Source organism: Somniosus microcephalus, chromosome 9 (assembly GCF_052327205.1).
Source record: "Somniosus microcephalus isolate GS21.2 chromosome 9, FLI_Smic_1.0, whole genome shotgun sequence".
Classification (NCBI taxonomy): Eukaryota; Metazoa; Chordata; class Chondrichthyes; order Squaliformes; family Somniosidae; genus Somniosus; species Somniosus microcephalus.
This window is the reverse complement of record NC_140995.1, coordinates 218,498,400-218,525,314: the sequence shown is the minus strand read 5'-3', so window position 1 is coordinate 218,525,314 and position 26,915 is coordinate 218,498,400. Positions and strand designations below refer to the sequence as shown.

The 26,915-nt window shown below is 44.5% G+C and overlaps 1 protein-coding gene across 5 annotated transcripts in view; it reads right to left on the bottom strand.

The window, feature by feature from the left end:
• The window catches only part of rbks (ribokinase), a 211,282-nt gene that overhangs the window by 66,400 nt on the left and 117,967 nt on the right, over positions 1-26,915 (bottom strand). For 3 of the 5 annotated variants that reach the window (XR_015079620.1, XM_085997914.1, XM_085997916.1), the window contains one exon: positions 5,230-5,418. The exons of 1 other annotated variant lie outside the window; for it this stretch is intronic. Coding sequence is in view for 3 of the 4 variants with exons in the window: in XM_085997914.1 (XP_085854040.1) it covers positions 5,230-5,418 (189 nt within the window). In the remaining variant the exon portion in view is untranslated. Of the gene's footprint in view, positions 1-1,360; positions 1,439-5,229; positions 5,419-26,915 lie in introns of all 5 variants that reach the window. One more of the 5 variants, XM_085997915.1, reaches the window with a different exon arrangement.

Sequence of the window (26,915 nt, the reverse complement as noted above, 5' to 3'; positions counted from 1 at the left end):
AAACACAGAAAGCTAGCATGCAGGTACAGCATGCAATAAGGAAGGCAAATGGCATGTTGGCCTTTATTGCAAGGGGTTTGGAGTATAAGAGTAAGGAAGTCTTACTACAATTGTACAGGGCCTTGGTGAGACCACACCTGGAATACTGTGCACAGTTTTGGTCTCCTTATCTAAGGAAGGATGCACTTGCCTTGGAGGCAGTGTAACAAAGGTTCACTAGATTGATTCCTGGGATGAGAGGGCTGTCCTGTGATGAGAGATTGTGTAGAATGGGCCTACACTCTCTGGAATTTAGAAGAATGAGAGGTGATCTCATTGAAACATACAAGATTCTGAGGGGGATTGACAGGGTAGATGCTGAGAGGTTGTTTCCCCTGGCTGGAGTGTCTAGAACTAGGGGCCATAGTCCCAGGATAAGGGATAGGCCATTTAAGACTGAGATGAGGAGGAATTTCTTCACTCAGAGGGTTGTGAATCTTTGGAATTCTCTGCCCCAGAAGGCTGTGAATGCTGAGTCTTTGAGTATCAAGGGGGAGATAGATAGATTTTTGGACTCTAGGGGAATCAAGGGATAAGGAGATCAGGCAGGAAAGTGGAGTTGAGGTCGATGATCAGCCATGATCTTATTGAATGGCAGAGCAGGCTCAAGGAGCCATATGGCCTACCCCTGCTCTTATTTCTTATGTTCTTATAATGCGCCAGTGTGCCAGCCAGAGCACTTCACACGTTCAGTAGAAGTGGGTGCGAGGAGCCCATATATACTGCTCTACGAAAATTGCGTCTAATCAGTACTAAACCTGCAGATGTCTGGTTTAACACCTCCAGGCAAGTTCAAATTATTGTAATGATCCATTAGGACCAAATTTGCATACTAAATCCAGACTTTCAAACAGGCGTGTCTTATTAGCACTGCACTCATTTCGCGCCTGTTTTCATCCTTTGGCCAGAAACTCCCCCAATGTGTTTGTTATTTTGTATTAATACACAAAAACAAGTTGAATCACAGATCACAGAAACCCCACAATGCAGATAGAGGCCATTTCGGCCCATCGAGCCTGCACCGACACATATCCCACCCGATCCCCGTAACCCCACGTATTTAATCCCCCTAACACTAAGGGTCAATTTATCATAGCCAGTCAACCTAACCCGCACATCTTTGGACTGTGGGAGGAAACCGGAGCACCCGGAGGAAACCCACGCAAACACGGGGAGAATGTGCAAACTCCACACAGACAGTCACCCGAGGCCGGATTCGAACCCGGGTCCCTGGCGCTGTGAGGCAACAGTGCTAACCACTATGCCACCGTGCTGAAGTGCTGAAGTGAATCTGATCATAACTGTTGCTCTGTATACTCACTCTCTGTGAAATAAAGCAGATTAGCCACTTGTATCTGGCCTTATCTCACCGTGTCTTCTTGGTTCGCCTTTGAAGAGACTGAAGAAGCACAAGTACAAAAGACATAAATATCCACTTCAGATCACAACGGGATGCTACTGTTATACCTCTGGGTTAGGTGAGTGACCAGCACTGCTGGATCAGAGAAAAAATCTAAACCAAGACCCTAATTTGTAACACATATACTCTACTCCACCAATTTAATTCCCTCAGAGAAAGTTCTGTAAAATTATTCCACAGTATCCAAAGGTAATTGAGAATCTTCACCCATCTTCATGTTTCTACTATTCGACAGCAGCCTGTTGGTCTTCCACAGACCAACCTTGCCCCTGTCCCTCTGTCCCAGCATCAAAGCAACCGTTGTGTCCCATGGAGTATTTGATACTCTCAGTCTATACCTATCCATATAAGCTCCAATCCCCCAATCATTAGTGAAGTCTATTCAAGAACAAGCAAAATCGATTAGCTTTTTTCAATTAGGGTTGTTATAGCCAGCTAACACTGAAAGACTATGGGTCGTATTTTGCGACCCCTACAGGTGCGTACTCATCCGTAGGGGCCGTGCAAGTTCCGGGTTTAGGCACGTGAAGCGCTTGCGCTAAAACCCGGGACTTGTGCTCTGTCAAGAATCCCCGTGTCAGATCCTCCGCATCCCCGGGAGATGGGCCTCTGCGGGTGGTTTTACCAGCATAAGAGTTTTAAAAAATAGAAAAATAAAATTTTATCACTCATTGATACATTAAAAACCCTGCCCAATAAGGTAAGTTTATTTTTAGCCCCGTTAAAACATAATTTTTTTCCCAAAAATTACATTTTCGTTTAAAATATTTAATTAAATGGCATTTTAAATATGTAATTTTAATTTTTTTAATTTCATGTGTATTTTTAAGTGATCCCCATTCATACTTATGGGAGTTCCGTTCGTAGGGAACTCCCATAAGTATGAATGGGGATTCCCTTCTTTTATTGGTTGGGCCGGCCTACGTGATCCCAGGGGAGCTTGGGATACGTGGGCCTCTGCCCGCGCGTTCCCGGAGGCGCCCAGGATCGCAAGCCTCCATACCTCCTGGGCCACCAGGTCAATGCGTAGATTTTTTACAGGTCGGAGGCATCCGCCCGCTGGAAGCCTCCGATCGCAAATTCTGGGCCTTTATAAACATTGAAAGAGTATACAAACATTGAAGTTACCGCAGTATTACATAAGCCAGGGGTTTCAGCAGAAGTCAGAAATTGGAGAATTTCCCTAGCAAGTCTCATGGGGGAAAAAAGTAATTGGTTACTTGGAGGTAAAATTTTATTTTTTATTTTTAAATTGAAAAACCAAGGGGAAAGGCCAAGGCACCACCAACATTCAAAAGAATAGAGAGATGATGATTAAGTATTAGTGATTAGGCAACACAAATTTGGGATTTAAAAACCTGAAGATTGCCAGAGGACATAAGGAGCTCCATAGTTTAACAGTTGCGGGAGAGTTAGAGTAGGAGACTGTGCGATGATTCTTGATTTCAAAGGGAGGTAGAGAACTGGAAGATTGTATAGGATACAGTATCTGGAACTTAGGGGAAATGAGGGAAAAAATTCCACAGGAGCCCTGAGCAAAATAGTTTTGATAAATACAACAAAGATTACTACAGAGAAAGAAAAATATGTCAAAGGCTAGAGGTGAGGTAGAGAATCGCCTATCAGACAACAAGCTTAGCCTTATAGTCTGTCCAAAAATGCGAGAAAGGTGCTCGCAGAGTTTCTTCAGATGTGGAAGCTGTATTCAAGCCTTAGACGGATCAGAATAAAATTGCATGAGAATGAGCTCTGGAAAAGGTTCTACCAGGAACACTGTGCTGCCCCACTTGTTATTCTTACAGTATATCATCTTACTTCAAAACATAATCACCTGAAAATGACATAGTACCCAAGGCAAGCAAATGCTTCCTGAGTGGACTGGCTGAGACCAAGAATTCACCATGTTAGAAATCCTAGTTGCAAACCCAAGTTCTACTACTGTATGTTAAAATCCACTGGTACACTTCGATTTCAGAAGTACAGGAAACTTTGGTTTATCCAGAGGTTAAAAGTCCGGAAAGCTCTATCTACCGGCAAAATTCAGGAGCCATTTCCTATAAGTTTTTTTACTTCTCGTTGCTTTTTTTTCCCCAGTCAGGCTCTGCAAGGTCTGTAGCTAAGCAACAGCTTCAGCTAGAGACGCTTTTAAGCTGCAGCCGTCTGTTTTGAAGCTGTTGCTAAGCAACAGGGTTTGTTGATTCACACGGAGCTGAAACTCTCCGTATGTTTCAACATTAGCGCTGGTTTGTCCGGCAGTTTTGATGGGACGGCAAAAGCTTGGTCCCGTCGGTGCCGGATATCACAAAGTTTCCTGTAAAACAACTGCCTTCAATCTGCATATGTAAAACGTGATTGTACCAAACTCAACAATGCCTAGTAGCTGCACTCCACTTGGACATTGCTGCCCAAAGTCATCACAGTGGCAACACTGAGTCTGCTCCATCCATATGTGAGCATCTTGTGCCTTCCAGGAGGAGCTCAACTGTGGTCTACTTTGAAACCAAGAATTGTAGAATGCACACAGGGCTAAGTGCCTTAAATAGAACTTACATATTTTTAACATTTCTATTTAACATTTTAGTATTTACAAATACTATTATGCACACCCCTCCCCTGCCCCAAAACATTAGTGTCAATATAGTCTACAGATTGGTAGGATGTGAAATGCATGTACTGTAAATAGACCCTTACAGACTGTACAGATCATTCGAGCCATACTTCACACTGATAGCATTTCTTTCTTTGTCCCTAAATTTGTTACACCATGCCCACATAAGGTAGGGAATATTTGAATTACTCTTTACAAATCCTTAATGACCCTGAAATAAAGCAACAATTTCTAGAACAGATCTTAAGTCATACAGTATGTTAGGAAAGCAATCTAAAATCTGCAATAGTTTCTAAGAAATTAATAAGTAAATACAAGCAATGATTATTCGTTCACCAGATTAGTTTGTACAATAATGAGCTGTTATAGTTAAGTCCTGTCTTTCAATCTTATATCTGAGTAAGATATACTAAGTTTAAAAAAGAAAATTTGAAGTGGATGGCGTTGCTCCTGGGGTTGGTTTTCCCTTGTAACTCTGGAAGCATTTCTGTTCTTACTGGTTAACCTGGCTTAATACATCTCTGCCTTCCCTATCCCATGGCAGGCCAGAATTTATCTCCCTCATCTTGCACAAAATCCATTAGCTAAAAAATTGTACCCATCTGAGGAGTAACAGGCCTGCTGGGAGATCCAATGGGCACAGTCGAATCGTACATTCCGTTTTGAACCAGTTGCAACACATCAGGGCTAATTCAAAACTGGTTTCATATCAACTAAATAAATGGACTCCTCAAAATTGGTGTGAAGTTAAATCTCTGAAAGGGAAGGTACACACAATTTGGGGGGGGTGGGGGGAAGAGAGAAGGCAGACTTCACCAATCTGACAGAAGCAATCAATTGAGATGTGAAAATTTTGAGTAATTCAAAATATGCACAGGTTGTAAAGCTTTCATCTCTTTTAATACAGTACCTAAGCTCCAGGCAATTGTTCAGTCATGCAGTATTCTCTGAAGCATTTCTGTAATTTGAAATTTCATCTAACTTTTTATTTGTAATAAAAGTTGAAGCCTTTGAACTGTGAAATGTCAAGGAATGCAAGAATGATATCATGTTTAACCACAAAATAGCCTCCATCCTCTGGCCAGAGGTTTGTATGATTAGTCACAGTACTTTGTTCTTTCAATTAAGCCCTAGGGCAGAGCTGTTAAATCACAAAGCATACCGTAGTATCCACTGCCTTTACTTTTCTTGTGGGAATATAGCAAGGAGCCCGCTTGTCCAGCGACATCAGCACACCGCCCTCTGCTCCCAAAGTGATGATCACAGAACTGCAGCCCTTCTCCAGCAGTACGGAGCCTGCCTTCCCAGCATCCTCCATGTTGGACACTTCAATTCCTGTTAGGATCTCTGCCTGCAACAAAACAACAGGATGAGCCAATGCTTACTATGATTTGATAAACCTGTCCTTTCTTAATAGGCACGTCTCCATAAAAGGACACTTGTATATGCAATAGCCTCTGATGCTTAGGTTAAAAAGGGAAGACTACAAATACTTGAATCTGAAATAAAAGTATAGCAGGCTTGTGGGCATCTGAAATTTTAAAAAGGTAAATCGTTTTGTGAATACCCCTCATGAACTGATGAAAGGTAACACCTGAAACATACCTGAACATTAACATACCTTTTTCCTTTCAGTTGCACTTCTAACCACTGGTGCTTACTTGAGAGAGATTCCTTCCACGGATGGTTTACTCTTAACATTGCAGCAAGTAGGATTACAAGAGGCAACACACTGGGGATGTGGGTTTTGGTTTCTTTGATTTCAGAAGGTAAATGTTGAGGTCTTTATGAAATCTAAGAACAGACTCTTTCCTATAGATTGGTTGCAGACAGGTATTCCATCTCTCAGGATCATATGCTCCACATTACAGTGCCAAGCTTTGGGTACATAGATCTCTGTCTCTCCCCACCCCATCCTGATAAAAAGTAGCTATTGAATACACTGTCTAAAATTTTCTTTAAGAATTCCTATCTTTGTTCTTGTGGATCTAGTCACAGGCACTTATTCCATTTTAATGCTCATCTGCGAAGCACCTTAGGATGTTCCTGGAATTCCCTGCCGAAACCTCTCCGCCTCGCTACCTCTCTTTCCTCCTTTAAGACGCTCCTTAAAACCTACCTCTTTGACCAAGCTTTTGGTCACCTGCCCTAGTTTATCCTTATCTGGCTTGGTGTCAAATTTTTTTGTCTTATAATACTCCTGTGCAGCGCCTTGGGACGTTTTACTACATTAAAGGCGCTATATAAATACGTTGTTGTTGTTCTCTATATCATAGATGCTATAAAAATTGAAGTTTTTGTTGTTGTTGCTCATCTCTATAACAGATTCACTTCACTGCCCCTATGCTCAAAGAGAAAAACACCTGTGGTGTCAAAAACACTAGTGATGACAACTGTCAGTTTTGCCATGCCTCGATACAGGATACTTAGCAGAGAATGGATGGGAGGGGCAGGAAATGGGAACAGAAATGCAGACTTGGGCCTCGCTTTTCAACTGGGAAAGAGACACACTGGTATCCAGTGCCAACTTCAGCCTGAGCGCAGATCAAGCCCAAACATTGGAGGTGGCAAACTCATGGGGGCTTTAAAAATATTTAGTGGTGTTGGTTGAGGGATAAATAATGGGCATGACACCGAAGAGAACTCCCTTTGAAATAGTGCCATGGGATCTTTTACATCTACCAGAGATGGCAGATGGGGCCTCGGTTTAATGTCTCATCTGAAAGATGGCACCTCGGGACAGTGCAGCACTCCCTCAGTACTGCATTGGAGGGTCAGCCTAGCTTTTGTGCTCAAGTCTCTGGAGGGGGATTTGAACCGACAGCCTTCTGACGCAGAGAGCGAGAGTGCTACCACTGACCTACTGCTTCATGAGTACAGGTGGTTGTACTTTGCAAGTCAGGGTTCCTCTTAATTGCTATCCAGTCACCCCATGCTGGAAAGTGCAAGGTTCGAATTTGGTTGCGACATGCACTATGGTCAAACAGCTTTCTGGCACTGCTATCTAGGATCATACACGAGGAATGGCCATTTGGGTGAGGTATCAGAGGGCTTTCGGTGCTCGTCAAACTGTAATACACCAAAAGTCAGCATTGTCAGAAGAAGGGAAAAGGGGAGAAAGCTGGGGCGGAGGGGGGGCGGGGAAACTAAAGGGTAGAAATAAAAACACACACAGCATTTCCCATGACAACTGGCACCGACTGGATTTATTCAGCTAGGTCTGTGCAATGGGAATGATGCCTTCACATTTCTGGTCATTTGTATTGTTTCACTGAAATGTCAGACACAATAAACACAGAAGGTGGTGCAATCACCATAGGAACAAAACAAAAGAAAAAGGGGAAAAATCTCAGAGAAACTATGGTTACGTCAGCATTGGTGAACTCTGAAAGGAGTCTTTAGCACACTGGTGCCATCATCAAGTTCCCCCTACACTGATATTTACAAGGCCTCTCTTCCCATTCGCTGTGATGACGTGGAACTGATTTAATACTCGTGTTGGCATTTACAACCACGAGAGTCAAAGCAGTACTGACCCAGAGAAGTGAATTTCCCTTCCTTTTTTTATTTAAGAAAAAGACAATAGCTGTAAGGTTGCAATAAAGTCTCAGTGCTTCACTCCCACTGAAATAAAAAGCTAATGGAGTATCATAAATATTGCTATCAGGTTGATTATGCAACAGATGCCAGGCATCTGCCCATATCAAACTGTGTTCGTTTGCATCAGATCTGCTGCTTATTTTCTCCTGCAAAGCATTTAACCCGTCAAGAAAAGCATTCAGGGCAGTAGCATGCCTAGTGTTATAAATACTAATTAGTAGCACGTCATAGGTGAAGGTCAGTGTTTTCTCGTAGTGAATTTACTGACACATTTTGAATCATCCTGGAGAAAATATTTAGTCAGAGCTGTCAAAATGATAGCACCAACTTTCCATATGTCGAGTGCAGCTGTCATTTAAAAATACCAGAGAAGTTGCTCGTCACCATGGAGAGCCACTGGCCTCGCAGTAGTAACGGTACAAAATAAATGTAGCCCTAGGAGTGGAGCAGCTCCAAAGCATGAAATCTTTTATTCAACCCGGTTGAATGGAATTTTTTTTAAGCCAACAAATTAAATTTGTGTTCAGCTGGTGGAAATCCCCAGCACGGAACAAAACCAGTCCGAAGGGGGAACTTTCTTGGGGGCAACACCTGTGATTAAGATGACCTCAAGGAAATCCCCCCCCCTCCTGCCCAATCCTATAAAAGGACCACAGATACTGTCTTGTAACAAAAGAGACTAAAAGAAAGACTTACATTTATATAGCGCCTTTCACAAGTTCAGGATGTCCGAAAGCAAGTTACAGCCAATGAGATACTTTTGAAGTGTAGTCACTGTTGTAATGTGGGAAACACAACAGCCAATTTGCGCACAGCAAGCTCCCACAAACAGCAATGTGATAATGATCAGATAATATGTTTTAGTGATGTTGGTTGAGGGATAAATATTGACCAGGACACTGCAATCTGTTGGTGGACCCATGTAATTTCTAAGTGTATTTATACTCCTGGCAACCACTCAATCAATTTTATAACATATCTGAAATAAAAACAGAAAATGCTGGAAATACTCAGCAAGTCAGGCAGCATCTGTGGAGAGATTAACAGAGTTAACGTTTCAGGTCGATGGCCCTTCGTCAGAACTGGAAAAAGCTGGCGATGGAACAGGTTTTTAAGCGACTGCAGGGGCAGGGAAAGGGGGGAGGAAAGAACAAAAGGGAAGGTCTGTGATAGGATGGAAGGCAGGAGAGATTAAGAGACAAAAGGGATGATGGTGCAAGGCAAAAGGAGATGGTAATGGGACAAGTTAAGAAACAAAAGATGGCTCTAGATGAAGTGTAAATGGTACTGCCATGTGGGAGAGAGAAATGGTCTCCTCTACATTGGGGAGACCAAACGCAGATTGGGTGACCGCTTTGCAGAACACCTCCGTTCAGTCCGTAAGGGTGACCACAGGTTCACCACTCTCTGGGTGAAAAAATTCCTCATCTCTGTCCTAAATGGCTTACCCCTTATCCTTACACTGTGACCCCTGGTTCTGGAATCCACGACCATCGGGAACATCCTTCCTGCATCTAGTTTGTCTAGTCCTGTTAGAATTTTATAAGTTTCAATGAGATCCCCTCTCATTCTTCTAAACTCCAGCGAGTATAAGCCCAATCGACCCAATCTCTCCTCATACGTCATTCCTGCCATCCCAGGTATCAGCCTGGTGAATCTTCGCTGCACTCCCTCCATGGCAAGAACATCCTTCCTCAGATAAGGCGACCAAAACTGCACACAATACCCGAGGTGTATTTATTTATTTATTTTCTCTCTCCCACATGGTAGCTGTCTTTCATTCTGCCAGTGCCATTTACACTTCATCTAGAGCCATCTTTTGTTTCTTAACTTGTCCCATTACCATCTTTGCCTTGCACCGTCTCTTAATCTCTCCTGCCTTCCATGCTATCACAGACCTTCCCTTTTGTTCTTTCCTCCCCTCCCCCCTCTCCCTGCCCCTACACTTGCTTAAAAACCTGTTCGATCTCCAGCTTTTTCCAGTTCTGACGAAGGGTCATCGACCTGAAACGTTAAACTCTGTTTCTCTCTCCACAGATGCTGCCTGGCCTGCTGAGTATTTCCAGCATTTTCTGTTTTTATTTCAGATTTCCAGCATCCGCAGTATTTCGATAGCAAAATACTGCAGATGCTGGAAATCCGAAATAACAACAGAAAATGCTGGAAAAACTCAGCAGGCCAGGCAACATCCGTGGAGAGAGAAATAGGGTCAACGTTTTGTCAGTCTTGACAAAGGGTTTGACCCGAAACATCGACTCTATTCTCTCCACGGATGTTGCCTGGCCTGCTGAGTTTTTCCAGCATTTTCTGTTGTTATTTCCGCAGTATTTTGCTTTTGTATTATGACATATCTGTCCTTGTTACAGCTGTCTCCAACTAAAACCTGTTGTAATGCCAGCTACATCAGCAACAACAACTGGCACTTACATAGCACCTTTAATGCACTGAAACATCCTGCAACAATTCACAAAGGTGGCGGGGAAGAGGCAGGAATGGATTCCAAGCAGGAGTTAGCAGGGTCAGATAAGGAGACCAAAGACGTGGACAAACCAATAGGTTTTGAGGAGACCTTTGAAGGTTGGGAGAATTGTAACAATGCAGAAGGATTTAGCAAGAGAAATGCAGAGTGCAGGACCATAATGGCTGAAGGGTATGCCACTGATGATGGAGTGGGGTGAGGTGGGGGTGGGGAGAAGAGGAAGACACACAGTAAGCCATAGTCGGAACACCAGAAAATTCAAGTTGGAAAATTGGGCTGGAGGGAGTTGCACATGTAGGATGGGGTGAGGCCACGGGTAGTTTTATAAATGAATGAAGAGGACTGTTAAAATCAACACACTGGCACTGGGAAGCCAGTGGAGATCAGTGTGGACAGGGGTGATGGGTGAGCAAGACTTAGTACAGAATAGGATGCAGACAGCAGAGATTTGGATGAGTTGGAATTTGTGTAGGATGGAGCTCGGGATGCCGGAGCATTGAAAAAAAAAAATCGAGCTTGTGGGTGGTGAGGATACGGATAGGTGTTTTAACCGCAGTGGGGGTGAGGTAAGCCTAGAGATGGTTGATATTAAAGGTGGAAATAGGTGGCTTTTTTAATGGATAGGACATACATAATACATATCTATAGCACCACGTCACACTGAACAATAGACAGAAGAAACAGAAGAAAGATACATTAACTCATTTTCATATTTTGGCATGATAATTTACATCTAATTTCAAACCATTAAGTCATAGAATCATAGCATAATACAGCACAGAAGGAGGCCATTCGGAACATCGAGTCTGCGCCAGCTCTTTCGAAGAACAATCCAGTTAGTCCCACTCCTCCATATCATTGCAATTTTTTCACCTTCAAGTATTTATCCAATTCCCTTTTGAAGACTACTATTGAATCTGTATCTACCACCCGGTCAGGCAGTGCATTCCAAATCCTAGCCACTCGTTACGTAAAGAAGTTTTTTTTCCTGTCACTTCTGGTTCTTTTGCCAATCACCTTAAATCTGTGCCCTCTGGTTATCGACCCTTCAGCCACTGGAAAGAGTTTATCTTTAGTTACTCTATCTAAACCCTTCATGATTTTAAACACCTCTATCAAATCTCCTCTAAGCCTCCTCTGCGCTAAGGAGAACAACCCCAACTTCTGCAGTCCATCCACATAAGTGTAATCCCTCATGCCTGGAACCATTCTAGTAAATCACTCTGTTACCCTCTGCAAAGCCTTCACGTCCTTCCTACAGAGTGGTGCCCAGAATTGGTGACAATACTCCAACTGGGGCCTAATCAGTGATTTATTAAGGTTTAGCATAAATACCTTTGCACCACTTACAAGGGACAAGTCAGGAGTGCGATGGAATACTCTTCACTTGCCTGGATGAGTGCAGCCCAACAATACTCAAGAAGCTCAACACCATCCAAGACAAAGCAGCCCGCTTGATTAGCATTCCCTCCATCACTGGCGCAATGTGGCTGCAGTGTGTATCTGGTGCACACACTGATGCACACAAGATGCACTGCAGCAACTTGCCAATGCTTCTTCGAGAACACCTCCCAAACCCACCACCTCCCTACCACCTAGAAGGACAAGGGCAGCAGGTGCATGGGAACTCCTGTAGAATTCGCAAAATTGAACATTGTCCTATAAGGGTCTATTGGCAGAAAAGGCCTTAATTTTAAAAGACTGTTTTAAAAGAAGCCCAGAAAAAGGGACACACAAAATGGCCGCCAGACCCTGTGACCAGCTTTTGGGACATTTTAAAATGGTTCCTGCAGTCCACAGACAGCTTTTGTGGATTCAGCCCACAGTAAGTTCTGGAACACAGTTTCGGAGAAAACGAAACCAGACAGAGCCCCATACATATAGATTGGATGCAGATCCGATCAGATCGGCCTGTAGATAAAGGCCATCTAAATGTTTACCCAGACAAAGGGGAACAGATTCAAGTTCAAAGGGGGACATTAAAGACAATACAAGGTCATTCCAGACCAGAGATGGCAGTTACCGGCCATCCCGAAGGTACTTTAAACACAAAGACTACCCTGCTGTGCTACAAGCCCGCCAAAAGTTAAACAAAGACTAACCTTGATTTGGCGGGAATTAAGGGCCTCCATGGAAAAGTATAACTGGAGACCTGGGGCATCATCTAAAAGCTGCGGAGTTGGGAGGCAGCTTCATCAGGTGGCGATTGAGGTAGCCATTGAAGAGCATCAGCTTCATTGGTGCGGAGTTCGAGTGGAGACGATCGAGGAGAGGATCGGGTTCGGAGGATCGAGATTCGAGTTCGGAGAGAAGCTCGAGAGGGAGAGAGAGGTTCGAGAGGGGCGATCAAGTCAGCATCCAGCCCCGGGGTAACAGTCGGGAGATCATCGACCAACCCCGAGACGTTGACGAGACGAGAAGAAACCCATGTGATAATGGTAAAACAGATGGCCTCTCTCCACACCGATGTCCAGGCCTGCTAACATCCAGCCTGTCCGAGTCCATTACCTCGAGGGAGGAAAGAGTGTGTCGCAGCCCGCTGCGTTCCGCTGATCACGTGGAGACAGGACGCCTGAGAGGACCAAAACACAGACTTCAAAACCTCTGTTTTCTAACTGGGATTGGTGAGCATGTTTCTGGCCCCTCATAATCTGATCTAGCTAGGTTTAGGGGGTGGGCATTTTAGGGGATAGTTAACAATGAGTTGTTGTCCCTCGATGTTCCGTGTGTTTCCCTATTTCATGATGAACCTTGTAAAGCGTAATATGCCTGTAGATATGTTGGTTAGTACTGTATTATGATTTGTTTTTCTCTCCCATGTACCTTATTTTGGCTTACATTCAATTTTTCCTTTATGCAATAAAATTTCATTTTGTTTCATTAAACTTGGTCTATAGAGTATTCTCTGCATTGTAGTTCCTGCCTCAAAGTCCAGTGTATAGAACCTAAGGGGTGAGTGGGTCGAACCACTCAGTAAATTACTGTGCAAGAGAGAGAGAGGCCTCTAAAGCGAGAGAGACTTCGGCGATCGAAAACCCCTTACACTCCACCACCTCCAAGTTCCACTCCAAGTCACACACCATCTTGACTTGGAAATATATCGCCGTTGCTTCATCGTCGCTGGTCAAATCCTGGAACTCCCTCCCTAACAGCACTGTGGGAATACTTTCACCACATGGACTGCAGCGGTTCAAGAAGGCGGCTCACCAGCACCTTCTCAAGGGCAATTAGGGATGGGCAATAAATGCTGGCCTTGCCACCGATGCCCACATCCTGTGAATGAATAAATAAAAAATAAAGAGCAGTGGTCCTAATACTGACCCCTGGGGACACCACTGTATACTTCCTTCCAATGTTCCCCAAATTTGTTTTGGGGCTGCGCGGCTCACTCACACCTAACATTGAAAAAGCTGGTTCTGGGCTACGCGGGACCGGCAGAGAGCTGCGTGGCTGCGCAACCTATAAGAAACATTGCTCCCCTCCAGTCTGAAAAATAGTCGTTCACCACTACATTCTGCTTTCTGTCTCTTAGCCAATTTAGTATCCACACTATTTTGAAGAAGAGCAGGGGAGTTATCCCTGGTACCCGGGCCAATATTTATCCCTCAACCAACATAACAAAAACAGATGATCTGGTCATTATCACATTGCTGTTTGTGGGAGCTTGCTGTGCGCAAATTGGCTGCCATGTTTCCCACATTACAACAGTGACTACACTTCAAATAGTACTTCATTGGCTGAAAAGCGGTGGTCGTGAAAGGCGCTATATAAATGCAAGTCTCTCTTTCTTTTTGTAAACAGCTGTACTTATTGGACCTCTCCTGGTCCCTCAATACCTCCTCTCTGGTGAAGAAGGCCCAGCAGCGCCTATATTTCCTAAGGAGGCTGAAGGGATGTAACCTGTCACCCCTGATCCTCTCTAACTTTTACCGCTGCACAATAGAGAGCATCCTGATGAACTGTATCACAGTATGGTATGGCAGCTGTAGCTGCTATGACCGGAAAGCCCTGCAGCAGGTAGTCAAAACTGCCCAACGCATTACCGGCACCCGGCTACCGACCATAGAGCACATATACCAGAAACGCTGTTTACGGAGGTCACGGACCATCATCAAAGACCCTACCCACCCCAGCCACAGTCTGTTCGCCCTCCTGCCATCTGGGAGACGCTACAGATGCATTCGCACCCGTACGACCAGATTTAGGAACAGCTTCTTTCCCAGGGCTGTCATCCTACTGAACTCCACAAATAAACTCTAAAGCCTGCGCATCTGCCAATGCACTTTATTATGGTTATGTTTATGTTAATGTATTACAAGCCAAATGTATGTTGAATGTTTAAATGTCTTAATCTAAATGTACACTCTCGGGAGCCGCAAGCCTACATTTCATTGTACTGCACTTGTGCACTAACAATGACAATAAAAGTTGATTTGATTTGATTTGATTTGATAAAAGAAGTCTGTAAACATTACTGGCACTGGGACAAATTACTTTGCTTTTTTTGCTTGGAGCAGTTTACGAATCAGCTACCACATCTATGGTTACAAACAGTTCTGCTATAGATGAGTGTTTTTCTTTTAAATATGCTAAATGGTATTTTAAACTCTGACTCAGTCATATTTTACACATTATCAGTTAGAGAGGACAGCTGCCAAGCTTTGACTTTGTGCCACAAAGTGCTGTGTAACGAGAACACTGAATGCACTGCCCACATGGAGTAATTACATTTTCAATGGCTGTCTGTCTTTTTGGTGACAAAACTCTCACCTGAATCCATTTCTATGGTTGAAGAAATTGATTCAGGTTCATCGAGAATCTTTCTATAGTATTTATCTCAGCAGAAGTTCAGTTCACTGCTGGACACTGCAGCCTTCTCAGCAGCATTGCCTGTTACACATTTATAATATAATTTATAATAACCTGGTGAAAGAGGCTCTTTCTGTGCAAATATCACTTCCCTTCTCTCCCATTTCCGGTGGAAATTCTCCTGTTAAACACACCTTCCTTGGTCAACAGGATGAGCTACAAACCTGCCCCCGGCATTCTGCCTGGTGGGAAGTGCGCAAGCCCTATTCCTCCCTCATTACGAGAAAGCATCTCGCCTCTGCTCGGCATTAGAATTGAGACACTGTGTTAGGAACTTCAGTTGCATACATGTGACCAAGCAGTCTATGCCAATGCACTGCAGAGTGTGCAGCCCCATTTGGAAGATAGGAAAAGGAATAGGCCATTCAGCCCCTCAAGCCCATTCTGCCAGTCAATTAGATCATGGCTGATCTGTACCTTCAACTCCATTTAGCTGCCTTTTCGCTGTACCCTTACCTAATAAAAATATATCAATCTTAATCTTGAAAATTTCAATTGACCCAGCATCCGCATCCTTTTGGGGAGAGAGTTCCAAATTTCCACTATCTTCTGTGTGAAAAGTGCTTTCTGATTTCACTCCTAAATTGCCTAGCTCATTTCAAGATTATGCTCCCTTCTTCTGCAGAGAATATTTATTTTTTTCCTACCCTATCGAAAACGTTATCATTTTAAACACCTTGACTAGATCACCCCCTCAAAAGAGGCACATTTCCGCAAAACATTTTTCTTGCTGCACAGGAAGATCACACATTTTGTCGGAATCTCATTTTGAAATGAAACCATGAAACAAAACATAACACTTCCACATAAAGCCAGACAGTAACATGCCACAAGGTGATGCTAATTCCAGCCGGAAAGTCCGGGAAAGGAAAAAAAAAACAAGAAAAACCATACATTGTGTTAAGTGGTTGGGAGCATAACAAACTGCTGGAATTAGGATAACTGATCTTTACACTTGGATTTAGCTGGGTCACCTGAGAGGCACTGCAGTGTAGCAGCACAGTAAAAGTTGTGTGACAAAGTTGGTACCCATAATTTCTCCACGTGGTGCGCTGCCAATCTCAAGCATATTATCCTGTTTAGACGGGCACTTTCCTCACAGGAGACGGAGGAAATAAAGCAATTCGTAGGGCCAAGTACCCCAGAATGTTCTTTCACACTTCCCAGCAGCCAATTATACAAGACTTGTCCTTTTGGAGAGGAAAAGTTTGCGGTATGGAGAGTGGGAAAAAAAATCACCCAAATTCCAAGGGCATTAAGTCTTTGCTTCTTAACCACATGTTATTGTCTGTGCAACAGTCACAACTCTGGTCTTGTACCAACTTGGTCTTAACCATTTGCTCTCTTTGCCTTAGCCTGGAGACTGGTCTAAAGTGATCACTATCCATATTTTTAGTCATAGCTGCAAACGTGTACAAAAGCAAACAGGGTAAAGATACATGGATTATTAGCTGTGTACAAACCATAACAGAGGGATTAACTGTACCATTGGAGATTGGGAGAGGAGACCTACTCACTGATTAAAGCTCATTATTGAAATACGACCTTGATCCTTCCCTGTGTGCAGGCATGTTTCCTGCTCGCTATTTGGCTGAGGCAACAGTGAGCGACAGGGACAGGTGAAAGATAAGCCAGAGGAGCAACTAATGCTTTGGATTGGGCAACAGTAGTTACCAGCTAGTGCATAGCTATCAAGCACAGGTATGGTCCAACTTAAGATTAAGTTCCTCCAAAGCATTCTCTGTAGACTGGGGGAGGATACAATTATGAGAGTAAAGCCCCAATTAATAGTTTTATTTTATTTGTTCTCGGGATGTGAGTGACGCAGGCCAGGTCAAATTCTGAGTTCTGTTCACTTGTTTGTAAAAGCACTTTGCTGACAGTCTGGGGTAGTTTCACTAACACAGGGTACTTAAGGAAGTGGCCCTGGAAATAGTAGATGCATTGCTGGTCATCTTCCAGAACTCGATAGACTCTGGAACAGTACCCATGGATTGGAGGGTAGCTAATGTTACCCCACTATTCAAAACAGGTGGTAGAGAAAAAGCAGGGAATTATAGACCGGTAAGCCTGACATCAGTAGTGGGGAAAATGCTATTATAAAAGATGTAATAGCAGAGCACTTGGAAAGCAGCGACAGGATCGGACAAAGTCAACATGGATTTACAAAAGGTAAATCGTGCTTGACTAATCTACTGGAATTTTTTGAGGATGTAACTGGTAAAATAGATAAGGGAGAACCAGTGGATGTGGTGTAGTTGGACTTTCAGAAGGCTTTCGATAAGGTCCCGCATAAGAGATTAGCGTGCAAAATTAAGGCACATGGGATTGGGGGCAAGGTATTGACTTGGATAGAGAACTGGTTGGTGGATAGAAAGCAGAGAGTTGGAATAAACGGGTCGTTTTCCGAGTGGCAGGCAGTGACTAGCGGGGTACCGCAAGGATCGGTCCTAGGACCCCAGCTGTTCACAATATACATTAATGACCTGGACGAGGGAATTGGATGTAATATCTCCAAATTTGCAGACGACACAAAGCTGGGTGGGAGGGTATGCTGTGAGGAGGATGTCGTGAAACTCCAGTACGATTTGGACAGGTTGGGTGATAGGGCAGAAACATGGCAAATGCACTATAATGTGGATAAATGTCAGGTTATCCACTTTGGTGGCAAAAACAGGAAGGCAGATTATTATTTGAATGGCAATAGATTGGGAGAAGGGGACGTGCAAAGAGACCTGGGTGTTCTTGTGTACCAGTCGCTGAAGGTAAGCATGCAGGTGCAGCAGGCGGTTAAGAAGGCAAATGGTATGTTGGCCTTCGTAGCAAGAGGGTTCGATTACAGGAACAAGGATGTCTTGCTGCAGTTGTACAGGGCCTTGGTGAGACCGCATCTTGAGTATTGTGTGCAGTTTTGGTCACCTTATCGGAGGAAGGACATTCTTGCCATGGAAGGAGTGCAGCGAAGATTCACCACCCACCTGGGATGGCAGGAATGACGTATGAGGAGAGATTGTGTCGATTGGGCTTATACTCACTGGAGTTTAGAAGATTGAGAGGGGATCTCATCGAAACCTATAAAATTCTGTCAGGCCTGGACAGACTAGATGCAGGAAGGATGTTTCCGATGGTCAGGGAGTCCAAAACCAGGGGTCATAGTATAAGGATAAGGGGTAAGCCATTTAGGACTGAGATGGAGGAGGAATTTCTTCACCCAGAGAGTGGTGAACCTGTGGAATTCTCTGACACGGAGGGTGGTGGAGGCCAGTTCATTAAATATATTCAAGAAGGAGTTGGATATATTTCTTAAGACTAAAGGGATCAAGGGATATGGGGAGAAGGCAGGGACAGGGTACTGAATTTGGATGATCAGCCATGATCTCATTGAATGGCGGAGCAGGCTCGAGGGGCCGAATGGCCTACTCCTGCTCCTATCTTCTATGTTTCTATGACAAAAGCAGCTCAACTGCCCCAAGCCCTCCCATTCCTTGGTGTACTCATAGTGCAGATGCTTTTACTGATACTTTCCCATGTGATGTTTACTGGTAACTGTGCAAAACCGTAGAGTTAAAAATAATGGACATTTCACAAAAAAATACTGTGTGCCTCAACTGTTGTGCATGCAAACATGGCGTATACTTGCAAATGTGCATTTATTTTAAGTTAAAGAACATATACATACGTTTTGTGGAGTCACTTTACAGTTCTGTTATGTGGTACTTACAGGAGAATAAGTTGAGGTTGTTGGTACAGTTAAGCACATATTAGGAACTACATGCTGTTGGGGGTCAGGATAATTTGGCAACGCCCCTCAGGTTTAATGGAGTCGAGCAGGTTTCAAGGGTTCTGCTTGCATCGACAGGGGTCTCAGGGTTGAGCGACTGCCTTTTGTGAGATTTTAGTGGCCCAATCAAGTAACAAATAATCTTTAATAGCTTATTGGGTTAGTTGAATTAGGAAGAGAGGAGGCTCATATGGAGCATAAACATCGGCATAGACCAGTTGAGCAGAATGAATTTACAGCACAGTAAAAGACCAATGTTATTATGATCGAATTCCAAGTTGGGTCAGTCTTACCATCCTGGAGGCAATCTGGGTGTGTGGGCGGTGATATTTGGTTTGCATAGTCTTCCAGGAAAGGGCTGCAGACTGCCTGATGCATTCAGATCCAGGCAGAGGCAGTACATTATCTGTTCCAACTGGTATAGGTCCAACAAGTGGTTCAACCATGTCTAGTGTGAAGTGGGTGGGAAATGTATGTTCATGTGGCTATGCCTCAGCTATGTACTGTCAAGAGTTGCTCATATTCATTGTGTAGGCCCAACAGGCAGAGGTCTGGCTCTTCAGGAATTGAGCCTAATTATGCTGTCTGCTGCTTCCTGGACTGCTGCTCAGAGTAGTTGAATGCTGAAGCATAACAAGAACATGCACAGTAGAGTGCTTTTTTTAATCTAAGCCCATCCAACAGTCATTCCCAGGGAGGAGTGGAACTTGTGAAGTATCTATGGGGTAGGTTACCCTGGATGTATTATCTTAAGCTGGTCCTCTCACATTCTGATGCATCTGGTAGCTGTGAGGGCTTGCTTTCATACCTATCTCCAATTCTTCCTCAGTTATCTGGCAGCCTCAAGGAAATACCAACAGGGAAATTAGGGCTGGGCAATAAATGTTGTCTTGCCAGCATCACAAGGTTCGGTAGACTAGTGGTCATGTTGCTGGACTAGTAATCCCAGAGGCCCGGACTAATGATCCGGAGACATGAGTTCAAATCCCACCACAGCAGCTGGGGAATTTAAATTCAGTTAATTAAATAAATCGGTAATAAAAAGCTAGTATCAGTATTGGATTGCTGTAAAAACCCATCCAGTTCACTAATGTCCTTTAGGGAAGGAAACCTGCCATCCTTACCCAGTCTGGCCTGTATGTGACTCCAGACCCACAACAATATAGTTGACTCTCAATTGCCCTCTGTTCGCAGCTCACTGCCACCTTCTCAAGGGCAATTAGGGGTGGGCAATAAACGTTGGCATTGCTGGCGACGCCCACATCCCGTGAATGAATTAAAAAAATTCACCCACATCCTAAGAACAAATAAAGGAAACTCTTCACGTAACTCCCCAAACTGAATACACACTGGCCTCTCCACCCCCAAAATCTCAACTGACAAAGCTATCCGAGACCACTGCCTTCAGATAAGGATCATCCTCGAGCACAAGAACAAACCAAGGCTCCTTTTCTCCACAGCTAACCACCTCCCTAGAGCCTCCACACTCGTCTTCAATATCGGTGTGAAGAGCTCATGAATGTTTTGGTTTCTGAGATTGACACCAACCGTGCAGCTGTCTCTGCTGATGCCTTCCCTTCGTCTCTTCCACTGCTTCTTATGCCCGCACCTCCACCCCGCCGTCCTCCACTTCCATCATTCTGCTGTTTCTCCACTATCTCCCCCCATATTCTCCCCTCAATTATTTCCTTCATCTCCCGCCCTCTTAGTCCCCTCCCCTCTCAACTTCTATCCACACAACTTTCCCTCCTGGCTCCCATGCTGCCTGACATTACCCTTTCCTCAGGCTAAAACAGTTGACACCATTCCCTTCTCAAAAAACCCACCTTCAACCCCTCAGTAAATTGCAACCTCTCTTTCCTTTCTAGGTTCTCAAGTGCATTGTTGCCTCACAGCTCCATGCCCATCTCTCTCAAAACCGGTTTGAATCCCTGCAGTCAAGTTCTGCCCTGCTTACAGCACGGAGACAACTTTGGCTAAAGTTAAAAATAAACCTCTGTGGTGCAGTATCCCTCCTTGACCTCTCTCCAGCATCTGATACAGTGGACTGTACCATTCTCCTCCATCGTCACTCTCCATAGGACTGCCTTGTATGGTGCCACTCCGAACTATCCAAATGCAGCCAGAACATTGGCAATGACTGCTCTTCCTGCCCTTGCACTGTCCCAAGATCCATAACCTCTACTTCATTCATATGCAGCCCCCTTGGCGACATCATACGCAGGCACAGGGTCAACTTCTACAAGTGTGCCGGCAACACCCAGCTCCACGAACATAAGAAAATGACGGGAAAGAAAAGACCAGCTGGTCCATCAAGCCTGCTCCGCACTCACGTCAAAGCTATCCGAGACCACTTCCTTCAGACAAGGATCATCCTCGAGCACAAGAACAATCCAAGGCTCCTTTCCTCCACAGCTAACCACCTCCTTAGAGCCTCCTCTGACCCTCCACACTCAAAACCATCATCAACACCTTCACCGAAGCGTATGAGAGCATGGGCCTTACACTAAACATCCGTAAGACAAAGGTCCTCTACCAACCTGCCCCCGCCACACAGTACTGCCCCCCGATTATCAAAATCCACGACAAGGCCTTGGACAACGTGGACCACTTTCCATACCTCGGGAGCCTACTGTCAACAAGGGCAGATGTCGATGACGGAGTCCAACACCGCCTTCAGTGTGCCAGTGCAGCCTTCGGTCACCTGAGGAAGACAGTGTTTGAAAACCAGGACCTCAAACCTGGCACTAAGCTCATGGTCTACAGAGCAGTAGTGATACCCGCCCTGCTGTATGCCTCAGAAACATGGACCATGTACAGCAGGCACCTCAAAGCGCTGGAGAGGTACCACCAACGCTGCCTCCGCAAGATCCTGCAAATCCATTGGCAGGATAGGCGCATCACCGTCAGTGTTCTCGATCAGGCCAACATCCCCAGCATCGAAGCTTTGACCACGCTCGATCAGCTCCAATGGCCGGGTCACATCGTCCGCATGCCCGATACGAGACTCCCAAAACAAGCGCTCTACTTGAAAAAGAGAAACATCCTCACCGACATAAGAACATAAGAAATAGGAGCAGGAGTAGGCCAATTGGCCCCTCGAGCCTGCTCCGCCATTCAATAAGATCATGGCTGATCTGATCCTAACCGCCAATCTACTATCACAGAACCATCTCCTGAATCTAACAGAATTAGACACACGAAATAGGAGCAGGATCAGGCTACACGGCCCCTGGGCCCGCTCCGCTACCCACAGGGCCATGTCCGATCCGAACCTGGACTCATGTCCAAATTCCTGCTCGCTCCCCGTAACCCTTAATTCCCTTTACTTCTAGGAAACTGTCTATTTCTGTTTTAAATTTATGTAATGACGTAGCTTCTACAGCTTTTTGGGGCAGCATATTCCATGGACCTACCACCCTCTGAGTGAATCCCCACCTGGGAATCCCTGGCCCAAGACCGCACAAAGTGGAGGAGAAGCATCCGAGAAGGCGCCGAACACCTCGAGTCTCTTCGCCGGGAGCAAGCAGAAGCCAAGTGCAAACAGCGGAAGGAGCGCACGTCAACCCAAGCACCCCACCCACCCGCCCCTTCAACCACCGTCTGCCCCATCTGTCACAGAGACTGTAGGTCCCGCATTGGACTCATCAGTCACCTGAGAACTCATTTTTAATGTGGAAGCAAGTCATCCTCAGTTCTGAGGGACTGCCTAAGAACACCACCCATGATGCCCAGAGCATCATGAACAGACCCTTACTAGCCCCCACAGGCATGTCATCTCCTGGGAGAGGCAAAAAAAACCCAGAATAACTCAGGGCCAATTAAGAGGGAAAAAAATCTAGAAAATTCCTCTCCAACCCCCCCAGGTGATCAAAACCAGTCTCGGAGATCAGCATCTCCACCTCTCCACCATCTCGCTCAACCCCATGACTAGTTCTGTGCTGTCAGACTGCTTGGATGAGCCTCAACTTTCTCTAAATTAACATGGGTAGACTGAAGACTTTGTTTTCAACCACTGCCTTACGTTCCACTGCCTTGGCTGAACCAGACTGTCCGAAACTTTGACGTCCTGATTGAATCTGTGCTGAACTTAAATCCTACATCTTATCCATCACCAAGACTGCCTATTTCTACCTGCAAAACTGCCTGCTTCCCCATACTCTTAGCCCCTCCACTGACACTCTTATCCATGCTAGTGTCATCTTTAAACTCGATTATCCAATGCCCACATATCGAGCCATCCATCTTCCACACTCCACAATCCCCAACATCCAAAATGCAGCCAACAGTCTCCTGCCCCAAAACAAGTCCTACTTGCCCATCACCCCCACACTCACTGACCTAAATTGGCTCCCTGCCCACAGCATGTTAAATTTGAAATACTCATCTTCAAATTCCTCCATGTTCTTGCCTCACCCTATCGTTGAAATCTTAAGCCTCATATCGCTCCTTGCACCCTTCGGTCCTCGGATCCTGGCCTTTTGTGCATTTTTTTTGTAAAAGAAAATTTCCAACACTCAACTTTGCAAAGCTAGTAAAGGCATGGCTAGCAGAGTGCTGGCAAAACTGCTGCATTACTCGCATAGGGAAGAGCAGAAGTGCTTGAAGCATTGCGGCTGACAGCAGTCATAATTTGGTGGTTAATGCCTTTACTTTAGCCAAAAGGGAATTCTAAGCTCCATTTGTACAGGTGCCAACTCATGTGCAACATTGAAAGAGCAGAAATGAGCCAAAACTCTCTCGCACTGTCATACTTAATTCCACTGATGGGCCAGATGTAAATCAAACTGCCTCCACTAAATGTGACAGACAAGGTGAAGAAAAAGGTACTCCAAATGTCAACCCAACTGTGTGAATTGCTGGAAACTCACGCCCCCCACCCGCCCCCCAGCTTGAGATTAATACCGAAGAACTTCAGCAAACAAAAAAAAAACAATATTTCACTGTGTTTAGGTCTCTTTTTTAATAAAAAAATATTTACTTTGTTTTATGCTGGTGTCTTGTTTTACTGAGGGCGCAATCAGACACCAAAAGCTCACGAGTGCACATTTACCTTCAGGCACTTGCCCATCCTGTTTTTGATGGGTTGCCAAGTGAGTGGATGATGCTGGCATCATGTTAAAAGTGCCAACTGAAGAAACTCCAAGTTGGGAACGATGGGAGTTACAAGTCAGTAATTCTGCAAAGCCATTATATGGAGAGAGAGTTTAATTTCCTCCCCACGCTCAGTGGCTGGTAACTAGTTCGAGTAAGGCAATCATCAGATGATGGGTAGGAACTGTTCAGTTAGATTAGGTGAGAACTGCACTCTCAAAATTGCCTTTGGGGAGCAGTTGCTGGAGGCTATTCACATTTATCTAGAGTACAGATATCTTAAAGAGCAGTCTGCTTGGTTTTAGAAATTGCTCACATTCCCGACCAAAATTATTTCAGGCAAGCAAATCATACGATAAGAGTTATCCAATTATTATAAGTTTACATGGTTTTTCAGAAGTGGTCTGATAATGTTTTGCATACCAGACTTTTAAAGAAGGCTAAAGCTTATGGGACTAATGGTAAGTTTGTTAGAGTGAAAATTGGTTTGTCAATAGGATGCACAGGAAGATAATCAATGGCAAAAAAAGCTTCTGCTGGAGGCAATGACCTTCCCTCCAACATAAGGTCAGAAATGGGGATGTTCGCTGATGACTGCACAGTGTTCAGCACCATTCACAACTCCTCAGGTAATGAAGCTGTCCATGCCTGCATGCAACAAGACCTGGACAACGTTCAGGCTTTGGCATAAAATGGCAGGTAACATTCGCACCACAGAAGTGCCAGGCATTTACTATCTCCAACAATCGAGGGTCTAACCACCGCCCCATGACATTCAACGGCATTACCATCGCCGAATCCCCCACCATCAACATCCTGGGGGTCATCATTGACCAGAAACTTAACTGGACCAGCCACATAAATACTGTGGCAACAAGAGCAGGTCAGAGGCTAGGTATTCTGCGGCGAGTGTCTCACCTCCTGACTCCCCAAAGCCGTTCCACCATCTACAAGGCACAAGTAAGGAGTGTAATGGAATACTCTCCACTTGCCTGGATGAGTACGGCTGCAACAACACTCAAGAAGCTCGACACCATCCAGGACAAAGCAGACCGCTTGATTGGCACCCCATCCACCACCTTAAACATTCACTCCCTTCACCACTGGCGTACCGTGGCTGCAGTGTGTACCATCTACAAGATGCACTGCAGCAACTCGCCAAGGCTTCTTCGGCCGCACCTCCCAAACCCACGACCTCTTCCAACTAGGACAAGGGCAGCAGGTGCATGGGAATACCACCACCTCCAAGTTCCTCTCCAAGTCACACACCATCCTGATTTAGAAGTGTATCGCCGATCCTTCATCGTCGCTAGGTCAAAATCCTGGAACTCCCTACCGAACAGCACTGTGGAAGTACCTTCACCACACGGACTGCAGCGGTTCAAGAAGGCAGCTCACCACCACCTTCTCAAGGGCAACTAGAGATGGGCAATAAATGCTGGCCTTGCCAGTGACGCCCAGATCACATAAGCGAATAAAAAAAAAATAACTTGTCGAGTTCCCCAAGTATCTGCTCTGGGTCCCAAACTGTTTGGAAAATGGAGGATTAGAAATGTAATCTTATCAGAATCAGATATATACTCAAGAGATGAGTATAAGGGAGATTAGTGGCATTCCAAGTGATCTGACCAACTATGTTGATGGGCTAAGAAATGATAACTCTAAACTGATCCATAATGGAACAAAATATAGGAAATGTATTTGTGTTGAACTAGTGCCCATTAGCAAAAGGCAGGTAAAAATATGTTTGTGATTACTGACTGAAATCATCCAGTCAATATTAAGCTGTTTTCTATGAGGGTGATTGTGTTAGTATGCACCTTGAGGGCATCTGATTATATGTCAAAACAAGTTACTCTAATCTTACACAGGTCTTTGATAAAGCCATATTTGGAATACCGTGTGCTGTTTGGACATCAGAATATTTGAGATATTTCAGAGAAGAAGAAGAGTAAATTCATGGCTTAGGGTTCTTAAATGTTAGCTTGGCTCACCTTTGGGTCAGAAGGCTGGGGTTTCAACACACAATCTAAGCTGACACTTCAGTTCAGTGCAGTACGGAGAGAGTGCTGCACTATCAGAAGTCTTTTGGATGAGATGTTGAACCAAGTTCTTGTCTGCCTGCTCAGGTGGCTGTAAAGGATCCCATGGCATTATTTGAAGAGGAGCAGGGAAGTTCTCCTTGGAGTCCTGACCAAGGTTTAGCTCTTAACCAATACCACCAAAACAGATAAACTGGTCATTCATCTCATTGCTGTTGTGAGGCTTTGCTGTGCACAATTGCCAACCATGTTTACCTACATAACAATGACTAAACTTCAAAACTAATTTATCATAAAGCATGGAGGGTGTGAAAGGTACTATATAAATGCAACTTCTTTTTTCTAAATTGTGAAGCAAGATTCACAGAGATGAACTAGTTTTCTTTGGAGAAATTAAGACATTTCTTTGGGAAATGGAGACAGGCACACACAAACCAGACCTTTAAAATGATGAGGCATAACAATGAAAAGGTTGTTTATATTGCATTTTAGGCATAGAATTAAGAGGACTTCATTAGAAAATTAACAAGTTTTCAGTGAGACAAATTATTGGAAGAGACACCCCCTTCCCCCCCCCCCCCCCAAAACAGTGCAATGAGTATGTGGAAAATGACTCCCAGCAACAGCGGTAAATTATTAAAAATCCATAAGCATCTTGGTTGGAATTAAATTGCAGAAGATTATGGGTGGAACAGAAAACCTGCTTAAATATTCAATGGAGCACAATGGTTCATTTGTTGCTGGTACCAAGGGCTGAATGGTGGAGATGTAGAAAATGGATTTTCCCTCTGCAGATAAATCAGTGGGATGTAATCCATAGGTAAATGAGTGGTCTACAATTCACAGTGGGGTAGGTTGTACATGGTCTGTGCAGCGATTGAACTTGATGGGCAAATTACTCTTTGCTTGTTCCATTCCTTCTTGTGTGTCAGCTTCGTTGTTTAGCATCTTGCCTCTGAGTCAGAAGGTTGTGGGTTGAAGCC